General features: G+C 31.4%; 1 protein-coding gene across 4 annotated transcripts in view; it reads left to right on the forward strand.

Annotated features, from left to right (window-relative positions):
- The window catches only part of Oseg4 (intraflagellar transport protein Oseg4), a 77,008-nt gene that overhangs the window by 37,454 nt on the left and 18,703 nt on the right, over positions 1–20,851 (forward strand). The window contains exons 3-5 of one of the 4 annotated variants that reach the window (XM_080161917.1): positions 17,470–17,550; positions 18,456–18,546; positions 19,003–19,086. In XM_080161917.1, coding sequence (XP_080018043.1) covers positions 17,470–17,550; positions 18,456–18,546; positions 19,003–19,086 — 256 coding nt within the window. The other 3 variants (XM_080161923.1, XM_080161932.1, XM_080161940.1) reach the window with 3 other exon arrangements.

Consider the following 20,851-nt stretch of genomic DNA (forward strand, 5'->3'; position numbering starts at 1 on the left):
AGAAAAATAATTATATGGGGTGTTTAATACTTTTCTCTCCCACTAAAAAATTACGGTTCTTTACTTTAAGTTCAGAAAATCTATACAAAATTGAATAAAAGTTCATAAAAATTAAGGTTTTGGGCTAAAATTTAGTAAGTTAAAATTAGTTTTACAGTAGTTTTTACTTAACCTTTCCATTTATTTAACTATCAAATTCTTTTTTATTACTAGCTGCTATGCCCCTAGCATCTAGGGGCTTTGTATTCGAAGGGACAGAGTGTAGCTAGAAAAATAGTTTTAAACCTTCCCAAGACTTAAAAACTAAATACGTTTATTAGTTATTAAGATCTTTATTTTCAGACAAAAACTCTAACTACATTTTATAATAGGATGTTAATTATTATTTACCTTTATCCCTGTATTGTTTTGACCAACCATCAGAGTGGGAAATTTTCTAGCATAATGGTTCTGAAGGTTTACTTCATAATAATTAAATTTTACATTTTTTAAACTTCATTTTTTATATGTATTGTTGTGATTTATGCTTCCTGCTCTTGTAGGTTACTATTCATTTATTTAAATCGGAGATTTATCTTAGATGATAACTAAAGTAAAGAATTAATTTTTTATTGTTTATTTTATTGTAAAAAAATTCTACAAACTAAGATAACCAAAGGTGACAATATCAAAAGGTTTTATGGGTCATACAAATCTTCACCGAAAACTTTAGACGACTATTTTAAATATCAGCTGAGAAATTTAAGTTTACCCCAACTCATTATAGGCGGACATTCAAACGGGCCAGTGGACATTTAGTATCATAGAGTAGCTTCGCCACACAAAAAAAACATAAGAAGAAAATGTATGTAATTAATCAGAAAATAGATTGATAATCTATCATTTTTGATAAATCAAGGGCTCAGCACCTATTATATTATAATAAATCCATAGCTTAGCACTTATTAAAGTAGTTTTTGTCTGATTTTTTATCCAGCTTTCATTTCATTTATCAATTCCAGATAATGAAAAGTATTCTTTAAAACAATTTTTATAGAAACCAAAATGGATGTAGAATATACGTGAATATTATGACTGGGGAAAATTGTCGTTAATTTAGCTAGCTAACATGAAACTCATTTATTAGTCAGTTCGTTCATCTAGTAGGAGAGGAGGGAATGGGGGAAAGGGCATTGTTATTTTAGCCAGTTGCGTGTTTGAGTTTCACTTTATTTGAGAACATGAAAATATGGTGTAACATCCAAGTAATCATATATCTATTGTAGCAATATTAAGCTAATAATTTATTTACGAAAAGGTAACAGTTAACTGTAATATAGTAAAATAATATATAAATAAACCTATTATTTTTTTTAGTAAATGTAATGGTTAAACGGATTACAAGCTTGTTTCTAAAAGTCATCCAGACCCTTTGAAGGATTTACGGAAAGATCTAGTTATTAAATTGCTGCCCTGCTAAGATTAATCATTCGAATAATTTCAACTATATTTTGAAGAATAAATATTCTCAAATCTGATACAAACCACCCTCAAATGAATAAATGGATGTAGAATATACGTGGATATTATGACAGGGGAAACATTGTCATCAATTTATCTCGCTAACATGGGACTCTTTTATTGGTCAGTTAGGAGAGTGGATTGGGTAAATGGTGGGGATAGAGGAAATCGTTATTTTATCCCTCTACAAGTTTCATTTTATTAGAGAACATAAAACTCTGATGTAAGATCCAATTGATAATTTATCTATCAATGAATCCTATTCTTTTTTGCCGTCTACATATACAATTTAAGCTAGAATTATTCCCCCCGCCTGAAGATATGAAAATTGATTAGTTCAATTAAGCCTGGCTCAGCCATATTAATCATTCGAGTTTGCGAGTTTTGATATCTTATAAAATGTGTGTGTGTGTGTATATTATTTGATTTTTATATTTGAGATCTTAAATCAATTTATATTCATACACACATAAATTATATTTTAAATCATTGCATATGTATTTTCAGAAACTGTGGTTTCTAATGCATGAAAGGTTTTATGCTATATTTAATAGAAATAAGATTTCAGGATACAACTCAACCTTCTTTTTTTTGTTTTGTTACTACTATTAAACTACAAGACTCTGAAACCTGGGATCAAAGTGGATAAGATAATGGTCGATAAATTGATTTACATCCCCAAGAATGGTACACAAAAAAAACTTTTGTAGATTATAATTAGTGGTTGAAACGTTTGGGCGTTCAACTCAAATAACCAACCAAGCAATATTCAATAAAAATCTCCAAAGTTGTTAAACTGACTAATAAGAAAACTTCATTATAAAACTTTCGGGACCAGTGTAATAAATATCCAAATATCCCCTGAGAAATTGTAGGGCACTGAACAAGAAGGGAAATTCTAACTCATATCATACATGAGTTAGTTGAGGGTAGTGCTTAGTCTAAAATTGATTTGGCAAATGCTTAACTATTAAACATTTTACAAGCACAAGAATAGCTTCTCTGAAGAACACAAGGTAAAAAGGCGTAATTCAAAAGGTTTTATTTTAAACTCTTTTTACCTTTTGAACTATGTATTCGAAGGAAGAAAAAGTAGCTTTAAAAAATCCCAAGACTTGAACAACAAAAAAAACTGCCTAGAACCACAAGACCATGTGCAAAGCTTACCAAAAATGGAGAACAATATCGGTTGAGTCGTTATCAAAATCTTAGCTACAGACAAAGATAATTTCTTTATATGTAGGAAATATCTAATTGCTATTTATATTATATTAGCCACTAGCGACTGCGCTCCTGGAATCTATGGGCTTTTTAGAATTTTATGGAAGGAAAGAAAAGTAGCCTAAAACCATCCAAAGACCAATGTTAATCTTAAAATTAAAATTAATTACTAAAACAATAATAAAAAGAAAATAACCATATAAAAAAGACATCAAGTATAAAAGAAGCTAAAAAGTTTAGTACTTTTTAACACAAATTTCACAATAATAATGTTTTTGCAACAAATTACATAATTTTCAAGCTTAACAAAAGTTTAAATACAGAACTCCGGGGTAATTTATTTAACAGCGTCAATAATTATTACTATACACACAAAACATTTCTTTACTTCAATTCATTGCTTTAGGTTATCAGGAAGTGGGAGAAAAATGGTATTTAACTGAATATAAAATATTCTCATACATCCCCCCCAAAAAGTGCTTCCAATGCAATGCAAGGATTTATTTTTTGATAGACGTAGTTTATTATCAGTTGTCCTTTCCCTGGTAAAGTAAAATTGGGAAAATTATCTTTGGATACAGTTTGTGTTGTTTTCATTTAAACCTATTTCCTAACTACTAAAATCAAACCATCCCTTCCCCCTCTATGTTTGTTCCCTAAAGAGTTTCAAATACTGCAGGGTTCTTTCCCCCTAGTGCTTTTCTTACCTTTGCCTACAAAACCTAACCTAAAATAAGAATTAAAAAAATTTGTGGCCAAAAAGTTATGTTTGTGGCCCAAATTAAATAAAATGGAAGATGGCAACTTTTTTAAAAATAGACATTTATATTACTTGATGTTTCATAAATTCAAATTAATCTGAGAAAACATATCTGTGTTTGTGTGTAAGAGAAAATTTTTGTAGAATTTTCACGAACCTCCTATGTAATTAAGCCATATTCTAATAATTAGAATAGCCTAGCAAAAGCTCTATGGCAAAAACAATGGCGAAAATTTTAATGTTCTTCGGGGTAATTTGCTGGTTAATGTTTGTGATTTTAATATTCTCTCAAAGCTAATTACTTTTGAGGAAAAAACAAGGATGACAACATCCATCAAAGAACAACTCCTAAATATACAAAAACGGTAATTTACCTATAAGTTTGGTCTGCAACCTCATCCTATCTTATTTTTTATATAAATAGAAAATACTTTGGGGAGGTGTGAGCCTTTATCTTGTCTCTTTATTAGCTTAGATAAGGTTAAATTAGGTACTGGATAAACCGCACTGTAGACTTGTAGAGGCCCTGCAGGGGCAAGGCAAATAAAAACTAACATATTGGTAAAAGTATAATACGCTCGTATTTTCTTTGGAATTCTATATTTTTCATAATCTTATACTAAAATACTTAAGTTAGTTTAGAAAAGCCTTGCTTATAATGAATGAATTTAGGGCTTAGTTAAAAATTTTATGACCCAATGGGTTCTTATCATGAAAAAGATGAAAGTATGGTTCTTTAAAAAGCGATGTTATCATATACAGTAATGCATTTTTAATTCGATTTGGAAGTAAATGCTTTTATCATTTTAAGCCGATATAAACTAGAGAAATATTTTGAAATATCAGAATACGATAATAATAGCTGGTTATGATGATTTTCAATGCCATATTTCTCAGGGATGGAGGGGATATTGGGCTTTTTATTCCACTTGTCCGCAAAATCTTATAATGACGTTTTCTTATTCGTTGGCTCAACAACCTTGGATTCTAATGAGGGGGTAATTATGTCTATCATCATTGTGGATGTACATAAATTTATCAGTCTTTGTCTTATCCCTTTAGATCCCTGCACATTTCTTATATGCCTGACCTTTCCTCACCTTAGCATTCATCCTTCACAATAATCCTTATTCATTCTTACAGTTAAGAGCAGGGAGGGGGGAGACAATGAACAATTAATAAATGCAAATTCCCAATGAATACAAAAAATCTCTTAATTTTCTCTACTTGTTTGTACAACCCAATGATGCCCCTTGGGTTTAAAGAAATATCATAAAACATTACTTACCAGTTTAGTCTACAGACTATTGTCCCCTCACGCCTTAGAATTATCAGATAAGTTAAGAATTGATTGTACTGATTAGATAAACTATATAACGATAACCTACTAAGCCTCTGCGAAATCGTCATATTATAACTTTAAAATGCAGCTGGACGGTTAATCTGTTCTTTAACAGAGACAATCCATCTTTACGGATTTTTTTTTATTTGTATTCAAGTGGGTTTAAATTTAAGGCTTATGCGGGAATGAGGCGCGGGTGGGTGCCATTATAATAACTCTTATGTTGACCTAATATCAGTTCAACAGCCTGACATGGTATTTGATTAATGATTATCATAGAAGGAAAGGAATTATTGGAATGCTGGAAACCATTTGGCTATGTCAGAATATGTAATTATAAAGACAATCAATATTTTCTTTGCAAATATTTAAAGTTTGCAATAAACCCTATTCCTGGGGGTCTATTGCAAATTATTATTATTGAGAGAGGGAGGCTTTTATGACCCCCCCCCCCCTGCCTTGAGAAACAACAAATGAACAAATTTGTTAATGGTTTTCACGATACAAGGGGGGGGGGAAGTTTGTACACTTATAGGAAATGAAATTCAGTACCAAAGTTTGGGAGGGTCGTATGGGCTTGTTTTTAAAGTTATCAACCTAATTCTTTTTGTAGGCTCTCTTATATGACTTGATATACACGTATTTCTTTGAAAATTGAATTTCGGTACTTTCCTTCTAGGGGCTTGTGGAGCAAAAGACCCCCCAAAACACTAAAAATATGAGTTCTGACCTTATTTTTAAAGATATCGACCTGATTTTTTCTTTATAATACTTTGTTAACATACCCCAATCAACGAACCATTACAGATTTCATTTTGGGACTTTCCTTCTAGGGGCTTGTGGAGCAAGAGACCCCCAAAACACAAAAATATGAGTACTGGGGTTATTTTTGAAGATATCGACCTGATTTTTTTTATACTACTTTTTTAACTTAACTGAATTAACGAACCATTACAGATTTCATTTTGGGACTTTCCTCTTAGGGGCTTTTGGAGCAAGAGACCCCCAAAACACAAAAATATGAGTACTGGGCTTATTTTTGAAGATATCAACCTGCTTTTTTTATAAAAAATAATATTTAAACATAACCGAATCTACGAACCATTACAGATTTCATTTTGGGACTTTCCTTCTAGGGGCTTGTGGAGCAAGAGACCCCCAAAACACAAAAATATGAGTACTGGGCTTATTTTTGAAGATATCGACCTGATTTTTTTTATTATACTTTTTTAACTTAACTGAATTAACGAACCATTACAGATTTCATTTTGGGACTTTCCTCTTAGGGGCTTTTGGAGCAAGAGACCCCCAAAACACAAAAATATGAGTACTGGGCTTATTTTTGAAGATATCAACCTGCTTTTTTTATAAAAAATAATATTTAAACATAACCGAATCTACAAACCATTACAGATTTCATTTTGGGACTTTCCTTCTAGGGGCTTGTGGAGCAAGAGACCCCCAAAAATCATAAAAATATGAGTTGTGGGCTTCTTTTTTAAGATATCAACCTGATTTTTTATATAAAAATACTATTTTAACATAACCGAATCTACGAACCATTACAGATTTCATTTTGGGACTTTCCTTCTATGGGCTTGTGGAGCAAAAGACCCCAAAAACACTAAAAATATGAGTACTGGGCTTATTTTTAAGGATATCAACCTGCTTTTTTTATATAAAAATAATATTTTAACATAACCGAATCTACGAACCATTACAGATTTCATTTTGGGACTTTCCTTCTAGGGGCTTGTGGAGCAAAAGACCCCAATAACACTAAAAATATGAGTTCTGACCTTATTTTTAAGTATATCAACCTGATTTTTTTAGGAACACTTTTTTTAACATAACCGAACTAAGAAACCATTACAGATTTCATTTTGGGACTTTCCTTCTAGAAGCTAGTGGGGCAAAAGACCCCCAAAAAATATTTTTAGAGATATTGAGCTGATTTTTTTCATGAAAACTTTTTTCACATGTTTGAACTAGGTAGCCACTAATAATTTCATTTTGGCACTTTCCTTTTAGGGCAAAGTAGGGTAAAACACCTCCACAACAAAATAAATTGAGTTCTCAGGTTATCTTAAAAAATATGCTCAGAACTCATATTTTTAGTGTTTTGGGGGTCTTTTGCTCCACAAGCCCCTAGAAGGAAAGTCCCAAAATGAAATCCTTAATTGTTCCTTAGTTCGGTTATGTTAAAAAAGTATTATTTTAAAAAGATCAGGTTGATATCTTTAAAAATAAGCTCAGAACTCATATTTTTAGTGGTTTTGGAATCTTTGCTCCACTAGCCCCTAGAAGGAAAGTCCCAAAATGAAATCTGTAATGTTTTCTTAATTTGGTTATGTTAAAACAGTATTATTTTTTTAAAAATCAGGTTGATTTCTTAAAAATAAGCCCAGAACTCATATTTTTTGTGTTTTGGGGTCTTTTGCTCCACAAGCCCGTAGAAGGAAAGTCCCAAAATGAAATCTGTAATGGTTCGTAGATTCGGTTATATTAAAATAGTATTTTTATATAAAAAATCAGGTTGATATCTTAAAAAAGAAGCCCACAACTCATATTTTTATGATTTTTGGGGGTCTCTTGCTCCACAAGCCCCTAGAAGGAAAGTCCCAAAATGAAATCTGTAAAGGTTCGTAGATTCGGTTATGTTTAAATATTATTTTTATATAAAAAAAAGCAGGTTGATATTCTTAAAAATAAGCCCAGTACTCATATTTTTAGTGTTTTTGGGGTCTTTTGCTCCACAAGCCCGTAGAAGGAAAGTCCCAAAATGAAATCTGTAATGGTTCGTAGATTCGGTTATGTTAAAATAGTATTTTTATATAAAAAATCAGGTTGATATCTTAAAAAAGAAGCCCACAACTCATATTTTTATGATTTTTGGGGGTCTCTTGCTCCACAAGCCCCTAGAAGGAAAGTCCCAAAAGAAATCTGTAATGGTTCGTAGATTCGGTTATGTTAAAATAGTATTTTTTATTATATAAAAAAATAAGGTTGATATCTTAAAAGAGAAGCCCACAACTCATATTTTTATGATTTTTGGGGGTCTCTTGCTCCACAAGCCCCTAGAAGGAAAGTCCCAAAATGAAATCTGTAATGGTTCGTAGATTCGGTTATGTTTAAATATTATTTTTTTTATAAAAAAGCAGGTTGATATCTTCAAAAATAAGCCCAGTACTCATATTTTTGTGTTTTGGGGGTCTCTTGCTCCAAAAGCCCCTAAGAGGAAAGTCCCAAAATGAAATCTGTAATGGTTCGTTAATTCAGTTAAGTTAAAAAAGTATTATAAAAAAAATCAGGTCGATATCTTCAAAAATAACCCCAGTACTCATATTTTTGTGTTTTGGGGGTCTCTTGCTCCACAAGCCCCTAGAAGGAAAGTCCCAAAATGAAATCTGTAATGGTTCGTTGATTGGGGTATGTTAAAAAAGTATTATAAAGAAAAAATCAGGTCGATATCTTTAAAAATAAGGTCAGAACTCATATTTTTAGTGTTTTGGGGGGTCTTTTGCTCCACAAGCCCCTAGAAGGAAAGTACCGAAATTCAATTTTCAAAGAAATACGTGTATATCAAGTCATATAAGAGAGCCTACAAAAAGAATTAGGTTGATAACTTTAAAAACAAGCCCATACGACCCTCCCAAACTTTGGTACTGAATTTCATTTCCTATAAGTGTACAAACTTCCCCCCCCCCCTTAGTCTACATACATTAATTCTTTAATCTCCTTCCTTCGTATTATAGCTGTCTACTTTTAATTATACGTCTTTCATATACTTTATCATCCTTTCAATCAAAATATATCTTTTTTTCTGCTTGCTTTATATATGCTACAGCAGAGATATAGGGGAAGCTAACTTTTAATGGCAGTTTTTTAAAAAAATTTAAGACAAAATTTGTTTAAAATAAGATAAGATTTTTTAATAATCACAAACCAGCTATATTTTAACCAAAAAAATCCTAAAAACATAAATAAAGCTGGCATGTTTTATAGCTACTACTTAGTACTTATGGACTTAATTGCCTTTGTTGAAAACTTTATAGGTCTCATTTTTTAAAATGGGGGGAGGGGGATCATCTTTATTTAAGTGACCTATCCTATGAGTCACTGCTTCTCAGATACTGATAGACTTTTACAATGGTAATGAATTCTTTTTACACTCCATAGTGCTGTCTGATGAATAGTGATTATAGCAAGGCTCGGCAGCCTGTATAGTGCTGTCTGATGGGTAGTGATTATAACAGGGCTCGGCAGTCTGTATAGTGCTGTCTGATGGATAGTGATTATAGCAAGGCTCGGCAGCCTGTATAGTGCTGTCTGATGGATAGTGATTATAGCAAGGCTCGGCAGCCTGTATAGTGCTGTCTGATGGATAGTGATTATAGCAAGGCTCGGCAGCCTGTATAGTGCTGTCTGATGGATAGTGATTATAGCAAGGCTCGGCAGCCTGTATAGTGCTGTCTGATGGATAGGGATAATAGGACGGCTCGACAGCTGCTGTGTTTTAAGGAGTCGCGACTGCAAATGTTGATTACTGAAAAAATCACAGATTGTCAATATTCTAGATTCTTCTTAACTATATGCTTGAATTTTCGACATCAAGCCACGACTAGCTAAATCTGAAGATTTTCCACAAAAAAAAATATATTTTTAGGCATTCGTCTTAAGAACCAGGATAAATCGGCTGTGGTTGCTGAGCCCTGGATTGAAATCCTTATAAAAAGTTTTAATAATGACTCTTAATCCATTTCTCATTCAAGATATATATGTGGATTAAGTGACCACGCAGCAATTATATCAAGTTTTGTACTTCAACAAAATTGTGCTTTTTAATGAGGTTAAAAAAATAAAGGTACTAAGAAAGAGAGGGAATGTCTGATTGAGCCAATAGGAGAATCGCTTCGGTACATACATTTAATTTCATTGGTTGAAATTTTGTACACATCTTGTTACGAATGCATGTTTTTTTTTCATTTCATACATAGATAAAAGTCAGCTGTAAACAGTATATTTTCTTAGTAGAAAGCTTTACGGAATCAGAATTAATTGCCCAAAAATTTCGTTTAAATTTGAAAGCTTAGTAAGGAGATGGATTCTTAAAAAAAAGTTAGGCTGGCTACTCGCTGGTGAGGCAAAATTATTTTTGTGAAAAATCCTCCAAAATCGAATAAAAAATTTACAAAAATTAAATAAAATCTTAAAAGGGTTATTAACATATGATTTTGTTTAATTTTTGTAGATTTTTAATGTGCTTTTGGATGATTTTTCACAAAAATAATTTTGCCTCACTATCGAGTAGCGAGTCTATAATTTCTTAAGAATCCACATCAGCTTGAGTCGAAAGTAAACAATACTTTTGTCTGCTAGAAATGTTCCTTCTTAGATTTGACAAAAAAAAGGTTAAGAATATGCTTCTATTCTTCTATTTCTATTGTTCAAAAGATATCTTTAAAAAAAACTTTAGATAGAAATATTAAGGTATAAAATGTTAAAATTTCCTTTAGTTGAATCGTATTCTTCCCAGATATTGTACTTTACGATTCAAGCAGGGAGGAGTGGACATTGGACTGTAAATAACATTGGTACCAAAAGTTAACAACCTTCATTTTCTTATTATAGATTTTATTGACTATTGATTGGTTGGTTTAAAATAACACTGTCAAAACTTATCTATTTTGGGATGTACAGATATTGTAAATAAGCCAAGTTGACCTGTTAGGTGTGAATTGAATGCATAAAATTATCATATACTTTGGTTTTCAGAGATTTTAGGATAGATATAATAGCATTTAAGTTTACTTAAAATTTACTTACAACTTACCAGGTAGGGAGGGTACTTTGAAGATTTGGTAAGTGTAAAACCCTATTTAATCAAACGTAGAATTATACACAATATTATTGGGATAAGATTAATTTATAGTCTATTACACAACCCTCAATTCCTGCTTACAAATACACTTTAATTTCAGGAATCTAAAAGGATAAGACAATGGCGGATAAATTGATGTACATTCGTACATCTACATCTACATAAACAAAATCATCTTTATTGTATATTACAATTAGTGGTTAAAACGTTTTAATACTCAACTAAAGAAAAAATCAATCAAAATAAAAGTCTCAAAGTTGATAAGCTAACGAATAAGAAAACGTTGTTATAAATCTTTGGGGACTAGTGCAATAAACAGCCCAATGTTCCCTCCCTCCCTGGTTGAATTGGCATGCCAGGTCAATAAATTAAATTCGTACATAATTAAAATTTACATATTTTTATTGTTAATTTATTGTACCACAATCATCATTTATTATCATTTCTTCAGTAATGAAGGGATATAGCTATGAGCGTTTACTTTTTCTCTCAACGCTTTGAAATTGAATGCATGATGTAGTTTATGAAAAAAATATTTGGAAAGAAATGGTTTTATACCCTTTATTGTCCGCTTTCTCTGTCCATTAAAGGGTTATTTTTGTGAGGGGAAATGAGGGGTTTCTAAGACGTCCCTTCATAGGGTATCATGTATTTTTAATAATTCAACCAAAACATTCAATTGAAATAAAATGTATTAAATACTGGATAAAAAAAACAGAAATACACTGAGTACTTATCTTAAGCAAATGATATGATGATATCATGTTGGTGTTTAATTTTATCCAATTTTATTTTAAAAGCCATTAATTCTTTTTTTCAGCGGAAACTAATCGGATTCAAAGCTTTGAATTAAAAAAATATTTATCACCTTTACATTTTCTTTAAAACTAAAAAAATTACTAAATTGTTTTGTTTATTGACCAACCATGCAGACTTAAACACGTCCATTTAGAAAATGCCAAGGTTTCCCTGTGCAAAATAACCAGGGATAAAGGGATAGGATAATAGATAATATAAATTAATATATCCACAGTTCAAATATGTTGGAATTGTCAAATTCTGCACAAAATATATTAATTTGATTTAGATTGATTTAACCGCCATTGTACTATTCCTTCCTAAAATTATACCACATCAAATTTTTAATTTGAAAATATTCACAAATATTTGAAAAGGGAAAATTTGTTTGTTAACATTTTTAAAGTTTCAAAATTTGAGATTTTATGTACCACGTAGAATTTTTGCCAAAGACATAAATTATAACATACTTATTTCATATTTTTATTTTTAAGATTTTCATGGAAAAGGGATAACATTAAACTATCTTCTTGCAGGAAGGGAGCGAAATTTGAGGGATTTACAAATCTACCATTATTTCTCCTTCCACTCATGTCATAAGCAATGAGTAGCTATCAAATACAGAAGTGTTTAACAAGGAGGAAGTGGATATTAGATATTCCAAAGTTTTATTTTTCATTCTCTCATTCGTGGGCTGAAAACTATGGGGACTTTTATTGAATCTTGATAGTTTTTTTTTCAAACTTTTCTTCTAATGGTTTTGATTTACAGAAGGAGTTATTTACTTTCTATTTATAAGGGATATACACCAATTTATCGGCCATTGTCTTATCCTAAAAATAGCCGGTATTTATCGCATCCCCTTCAAATAAGTCATGTTTTACAAGTATTCTAGTGGTTATTTGTCTTTGTACTTTTTTAACTACCGTACATTCTCTGTCTATTTGAGTCTCTGTAATCTCAAAATCACATATTCATATGCTAGTGGACAATACAACTATTCATACATATCATCATCATCAAATATTCAAATAAAAGTTGAATTTAAGCTTCGCGCGCCCATTTCATTTGATATCAGAATTTAAGAAATATGCATAAAGGAAATAAAATCTTAATAGATAATGTTAGCCTATTGGCCCCCTAGCTTTAAGGGGGGTCGGGAAGTTCAGTAAAAAAGCTTAACACCACCCAAAGCTGTCCTCAAATGCAATTCTGACCAATTCTGACAAGCAATTTCTAAGATCATTAGCTTCAGACAATAAATACCTTACTGTTTTATATTGTAGGATAGGATATCTTATAATTTTTATAACTTTTAATTAATGGATTGGTATCTAAAGTATACAGTGCATAGGCGTGCGCAAGTTGTGGATTAAAACCCTATCAAAATTAAAATTACTTTTTTCTCGTGAACATTTATTTTTATATTTGTATTGTAAAATAATTACATGGATAATAATTTTGCCTTGTAATTGAGAGCTACATATTTGATTTTAAAGCTATTTACTTATCTCTTTCTGATTATGTGCGTATGTTCCTCTTATTGAGTATTTATGCGCGTAACAAGTGTTGAATGATCTATAGCAGAATTTCTTTAGAATGAAGAAGAAGGGATATTGTAGTTTGTTTATCAATGTGATAAGACTTTTAAAATCTTCATGATCTTATAGAAATTTAATATATGTATATTAGTAGAGCATATGCATAGGTATGTTTTGGATGGTTTAGGTTTTTCTATTGTTAAAATTTAAAGATAGTTATACTATTTTTCTGGCATAGATGCTAGGGGCGCAGATGCTAGTAAGTTATAAAGTAATAGGGAATTACAATATTGAAAATCAAGAAAATATTATGGACGTAGGGGCTCAGTGGTTAGAATTTAGGTTTGAATGAAAGCTAGTAATTAAGAAACTACTCTGTTAAAAACTCTAACGTTTGAAATATGATTTACAGTGGATAATTAAATCTTGGGGTTAGAGCACAAAAAAATGACATCTATCCTGATAAATGAAACAGCTTATGGCTAGCGTAGTACCAACTTTATCAAAATCATATTGTATTTAGTGTTGCTTCAAAATTGCAGAAAGTTTTGAAATTCTAATTTTAAACTTAAAACCTTTTTTAGTATCTTGTTAGTTTGAAAACACACTATTTATAGGAATGATAATACGACATGTCCTAGAAAGATAATAATCATTACATTTTAAAATAAAAATATCTTGCTATGTTGCTGCCACTCTGTATAAAATGATGATACCCCACAAAAGCAATGAAGCCAACACTTAGTATTGGAATTTATTTAACTATATAATATTGTTACTTTTAAGCAACTCTTGATTTTGACAAAGCATACATAAATTGTACAGGAAATAACTATTTAAAATCATAATCATCCGTGCTATTTATTTGCCACACCTTGTAAGAATGATTTAACATATGCTTGCTTATATCTAACAACGTCATGACAAGATTTGAAAATAAAAGTATTAAATATTTGCATCTAAACATAATTATTGAAGAAGTGATCTTACTTTAGAATATAGTAATTTATCGCATATTATTACAGACAGCTTTCCAGGGGTATTAAAATGAAAAATTATAAAATTAAAACAGTTTTGTTATTTATTTGATAATATACTAGAAAAGTGGTTATAAAATAGACGTTGCATTATTACAAGGGAAAATTGTCTTGTACTTAGTTGCTAAGATGGACATCAATTATTAGGCCAGTGCGTTCATCTAGTAATAGGGTAAAATAGGGAAAATGGAGTGGATGGGGGTATAGTTATTTTAGCCAGCTACTTTTTGCTTTATTAGAATACATGATAAGCTGGTGTACGATCCAAGTAATAATAAATTCATAACTTGAAATTTCAAATCATTAATTCATCATTCTAATTCTATAACGTTTCAAATATGACAGTTTAGAAGAAAATTAAATCTCTTAATATGGATATACATACAATACGAAGGTTTCACTTGTGTATATATCAGCATAAATTTAATTTAATTTTTTATATTAGAAAATGATATACCTACAATATTTTAGATTTTATCTACTATCTTGTATTTAATTGATTTTACAATAGATTCATGTACGATTTACTTACAAATTAATCTTCTGCATATTAAGTTCTAGCACTGTATAAAGATTACTAGCGGCTTCGCCCCTAGCCTCTAGGGGCTTTTCCCCAAGAAGATTGATCAAATCAATTTTTCGTATTTTAGATTTAAATTTCTGTGGGGGGGGGGGGCTAGTCGATCCCACTATTTTAATTTTAGTTTTAAAAAGAAATTTTTTTTTTTTTTTTGGGGGGGTGGGGGGTGTCCCACTCCCCAAGAAAATAGTTATAAACCTTCCCGGGACCTATGAGAAGCTACCCTGTAAAGGAGAACCCGATCGGTTCAGCGGTTAGCGAGATTCTTCGCTACAAACAAACAGACAGACAGACAAACAAACAGACAGACAGACTGACAAACTAACAGACAGACAAACAAACATCATTCTACTTTGTATTATAGATTGTTCGTTTGTTCTTCCTTTTGATTTTATGGATATTGTCATCCTTTATAAAACTGAACCTAAGTAACTACGCTTTATTTATTTTTTCTATACTTAACATACAATAGAAAATATTTTAGACTTCCTCCAAGATTTATTTACAAGCGAGAATAGAAATTGTTTGTTCGACACAAAACAATTTTCCCTAAATTATTAAAAGGAGTTTATATGTTATAATTATATTTTGCATCCTAATCTAATTTTAATGTAGTGTTATGTGGTAGATATAGGTTTCTAGAACCAATGCTTTTTATTTCATGTCACAGAATATACTTTGATCTTTTAGTGGAATGACGAAAATTCTTCATCTTTTGTCACTTTTATTCTAAGCCATTTTTCGAGAAAAAAGAATATATTAAAATTGATATAATGCTTTTAGTATATTAAAAGACAGTGATCTTACAGGGTTACTCATCCCTGCAGGTATCTCTCTAATTGAACCTAACCTTAGAATAGTTATTTTTCGCATAGTATTAAAGACAGCGTTATTTTATTAAAATATTTATTAAATTTTCTTTCTAAAAATATTCTAAGATAATTTTAATGATTTTATACATGATTTTTAGTATGGTTGAAAACCGGTTCTAATATTAATCGGATTCGAAGCCTTAGTTGCAAATGATTCCTTAACTTTTAAGTATAAATATTCTTTTCCTACTTAATTCTAAAAATTTTAAATTGGGTTGTAAATGACAAATGAGTCTGGTCTCGAAAATGAAAACAATGGGCGTTTTAGTTTTTATGGACTTAGCTATCACCATGGAAAGGGATAGATATTAATCCCGGGAAGGAGGGGGCATTGGACTGTTTATTACAATAGTCCCCAAAGTTTTATAACAAATTAAACAACTTTGTAATTTTTATTAATATTTGATTTGTTGGTTCAATTGGTTGAGTGTCCAAACTTTTCAACCACTAATCATAATCTATAGAAGGGGCAATTTCATGTATCATTATTGGAGATGCACATCATTTTATCGGCTATTGTCTTATTTTAAACTAGCGGCTTCGCCCCTAGCCTCTAGGGGCTTTGCCCCAAGAAAAAAAATAATTTTCTGCACCAGCACCAGCAGCACCAGCTGCACCAGCAGCACCAGCTGCACCACCAGCACCAGGAGAATTTTTTGGGAGGGGGGTAAATTTTCATTTTTGGGGGGGTTGGGGGTGTCCCACCCCCCAAGAAAATAGCTTAAAACCACCACAGGACCGATAGGTATATACCCTGAAGAGTAGAATCCAATCGGTTCAGTGGTTACCGAGATCTTAAGCTTCAGACAGACAGACGGACAGACGGACAGACGGACAGACATCAAGCTACTTTGTATTATAGATTATTTGTTTTAAATGCCTAAGAAACCATTTAAGTCATTGAAATACATGAAGTTAAAAGTTAAACAATAACAATTATATCTGTAAGTAGCGCAGCTTAAATCAATTTACATTGCGGCGTATATTTACCCTTGCCATTAAATATTGGTTGCGAATTGACGTTAAGTCACAATCTAGTAAAAGGATAAATCTTCTTCTAGAGAAGCTGTGCTTTCTACTTAATCAAAATGATTTAATACCCTTGCTTTGTATTATAGGCTAATGGTTTTATATGTTCCTGTTTTCTGTAACTGAATGACAGTAAGATAAATTCTTTGAATTATGAAACAAACTAAGATAACAACTTATAAACATATGATATCAAAACTTAATCAATATAAAACTAACCAAAGTCTAGACGCTTTTTAAAACTAAAAATGTTTTCAAAGATGAAAAAAAATGATAAATTATCAAGAAGATTTGGCTGTTTATTACACTAGTCCCCAAAGTTTTATAATAACGTTTTCTTATTTGTTTGCTGAACAACTTTTTATTTTTATAGTACTCAGTGTCTTAACGTTTTAACGACTAATTGTAAACTACAACAGTTGTAATTTTGTGTTTCATCATTGGAGATGCACATCTATTAAACGGCCATTGTCTCATCATTTTAGATCCCTGGATTTTGGAGTACTTAAAATCATGTCTTTTGCCAATTTTCATATACTCCATAATTAACTCTGTCCTTCCGTTTTTTTGAATTTATTGAAATAGTTTTATTGCTTCCCTTTTTTGAACGAAGCCTTTCTTATTTAAAAAGATTAGTCACAATTAAAATTGTATATTATTTAAAACTTTTGATTGATAACGTCTTAATGAACTTTCGATAAATTTGTGACAGGTTTTTGGCATAATACTGTTCCAATATTTAGTTTTAAGAATCAAGCATTGTTCAATTTCTCTATGGATTGACGTTCAGCCAAATATCATTTCTGTTTTTGTAGTGAAGCTACTATATCATTTGTGTATGTATATTGTACGTATATCCAAGGACCTTATAAGATAGACTGCTAAATTTAATAAATATTTGTTTTCAGGTTGTAACCTGGAATGAATCCCACCAGAAGTTAACCTCCAGTGACCAGTACGGACTTATCATAGTATGGATGTTGTACAAGGTATGTAATTATAGTTCTTGTTGACTTCCTGTGACCAGTAGGGACTTATCATAGTATGGATGCTATACAAGGTATGCAATTTTAGTTCTTGATGACCTCCTGTGACCAGTACGGACTTATTATAGTATGGATACTGTACATTGTACAAGGTATGTAATTATAGTTCTATTTGACCTCCAGTGACCAGTACGGACTTATTATAGTATGGATGTTGTACAAGGTATGTAATTATAGTTCTTGTTGACCTCCTGTGACCAGTACGGACTTATTATAGTATGGATGCTGTACAAGGTATGTAATTATAGTTCTTGTTGACCTCCAGTGACCAGTACGGACTTATTATAGTATGGATGCTGTACAAGGTATGTAATTATAGTTCTTGTTGACCTCCTGTGACCAGTACGGACTTAGTATATTATGGATGCTATACAAGGTATGTAATTATAGTTCTTGATGACCTCCTGTGACCAGTACGGACTTATTATATTATGGATGTTATACAAGGTATGTAATTATAGTTCTTGATGACCTCCTGTGACCAGTACGGACTTATTATATTATGGATGTTATACAAGGTATGTAATTGTGGTTCTTAAAGTAGCTGCACTTTGATATCATGGCATGCTTAGAACGAATCCTATGTTTTAAAGCAATAGAATTTATATCCGTCGCCGGCCATGACTATAATATGTCTGTTCTGAAAATTTAAGGCCATATATACTACCGAACCAAGAATGCTTAGCTTTTCAGTGAAGATTCACTGAAGATTCATTAAATAAGCCATTTTCTGGAAGGTGATTGTATCTACCTAACAGATTTAGGTATACTTCTCTGACCAAGGTTAAAATATGTATTCCTAGTCTCAAATATAATATGATGTTCATCTAATATTTATTTTAATTAAGGGTTCGTGGTACGAGGAGATGATAAACAACCGGAACAAGAGTGTAGTGAGGGGTATGTGCTGGAATACAGACGGACAGAAGATTTGTATAGGTGAGTCTGTGCTTCCACAATTATGCTCTTATTCCCAATCCAATTGCATTTACTTCTTCAAATTATAATCTCAAATCCTATCAGTTAATCAACCAAAGCTTTTCTAAATATGGTCTAAAAACATAACAGCGACTAAAAAATGCAATCAAATACACGACGCTAAGTCTATCTATTATACGATTATTATACTTAATTTTTACAAGAATCTTTAATGGTTAAAAATTGTTGGAATTATTATGGATAGACTTACATCCAAACTTTTCTAAATATTATCTTAAAGATAAACATCGAAGCTATTCTAAAGTTCGTAATCAATGACCATATGCCGATTTTAATTGGGTCTTTAAATATCAGCTAATAGCATCTGAAATATAACACAGCCAAAGCAATTTGCTAGCAGACTAAAACGGTCCCCACCACTGGTACCAGGTAGATGTCTATACTTTTATTATCTAGTGTACGAAGACGGAGCTGTTATAGTGGGGAGTGTGGATGGCAACAGAATATGGGGCAAGGAGCTTAAAAACGTCACATTAGCAGGTGAGAAAATTTTTTTCTACAGGTCCTAATTTGTATTAAAAGTTTCTCTTTTGTTTATGCCTGTTGTTATACAAAATTAAGTCCATGGAAAGAATTTTGGTTTAACTCTTTTATCAAACGCAGTTACGACTTTAAGACGGAGGTTATAAAATAAATGCGCGGTATTGGATAATCAAGAATACAGGGATAAGACAATGAAAAATCAAGCAATTAGTAGCCTCTCTTGGACAGACATACGGACAAAGTAAGTTAATGAGTAGCCAATACACCCCAGTAGATATAAATCAATTACAGACCATGTAACTAGTAAACATACATGACCAAAAGTCTTTGGACATACTTAAAAAGACAGACGGACAAAGTAAGTTAAAGAGTATTCAATACAACCTTGTAAATATATATAAATTACAGACCAAATAACAAGTAAATTACCCCTTTCTTTCCCCTCCTATTGGTGAAACGAATGACCAATAACTGAGGACCATTGTAGAAACCTTAATTGACGACAAAATATGTCTTGTCATAATATCCACTAACTTCATATCCATTCCTGTAGATATAAATCAATTACTAACCATATAAATAGTAAACATACCACAAGAACTAGTGAATAGATCTAATCAGAAACATTTAGAGTTGGTAAACAAAAATAAGGACAATCTATTCAAAAGAAGCGCAGAAATAATGTTATAGTCTTATTAGCTGTTTTAGTTAGAATATTTGTTGTCAGAGAGGGAAGGGACATTGGGCTGTATATTACATAAGTCCACAAAGTTTTATGATAATGTTTTCTAATTCGTTGGAACTTTGGAGACATTTATTTATTTTCATTTGTTGGTTCATTTAGTAAAGTGTCCAAAGTTTCTTCAACCACTAATTGTTATCTACAGAAGGGGCAATTTTTCATTGGGGATGTACATCAATTAATCAGCCATTGTCTTATTCCTTTAGATCCTGATTTTTTGTACATAAAAAGATAACCACAAAACCTATCTAAACGGAAACTGACGATAAGACGGACGGTCAAATATACCCTAATTAAAGAGTAGCTGCGCTACTTAAAAATTGTTTTCAACAAATATTATTTTACATTCCTATACCGTCTTGAATGGCCTTTGATTGCTTTCAGAAATAGCAAACAAATATTTTTAGAGTAAAAAGTCGCTAATAACTTTTATTTAATTTGATCTCTTCATTAGATAACATAAATTATTTTTGTAAATACCTATTTGGAAACTTGATATATATAGTGAAACAACGTTTTTACACTTCAATTTTATTTAGTTTTAACTCATAGTTTCATGCTTTTACAATCTTCTATTAATATTTTGAAACTTACTAATGAACGCATTAATCCGCATCTACTAGAAAGGCAATAAGTAGTTCCTAGCCACACATAATAGTCAGGCATTTTAAGGGTTAAGACAATGGCCGATAAATTGATGTACATCCCCAAACATGATAAACAAAATTTCCCATTCTGTAGATTAAAATTAGGTGTTAAAGCGCATTGACTTTCAACTGAATAAACCAACCAACCAAAATTTAATAAAGTTCCCAAAGCGAACGAATAAGAAGTCGTTATCATAAAACTAGTGTACTAAACAGCCTAATTTGGGCTTTCTGGTAAAGCAGCTGCCAAAAATAAAAACTTATACGCAGCTGCAGCGTCGTTATCTAACATGGGCTAGTGTAATCGATATATCATTACTTTAATGTTGCACCAGATTTTCATGTACTCTGTCTCTTATCCATATTGGCACAA

Source organism: Acartia tonsa, chromosome 1, assembly GCF_053477335.1.
Source record: "Acartia tonsa isolate MP-2025a chromosome 1, ASM5347733v1, whole genome shotgun sequence".
Classification (NCBI taxonomy): domain Eukaryota; kingdom Metazoa; phylum Arthropoda; class Copepoda; order Calanoida; family Acartiidae; genus Acartia; species Acartia tonsa.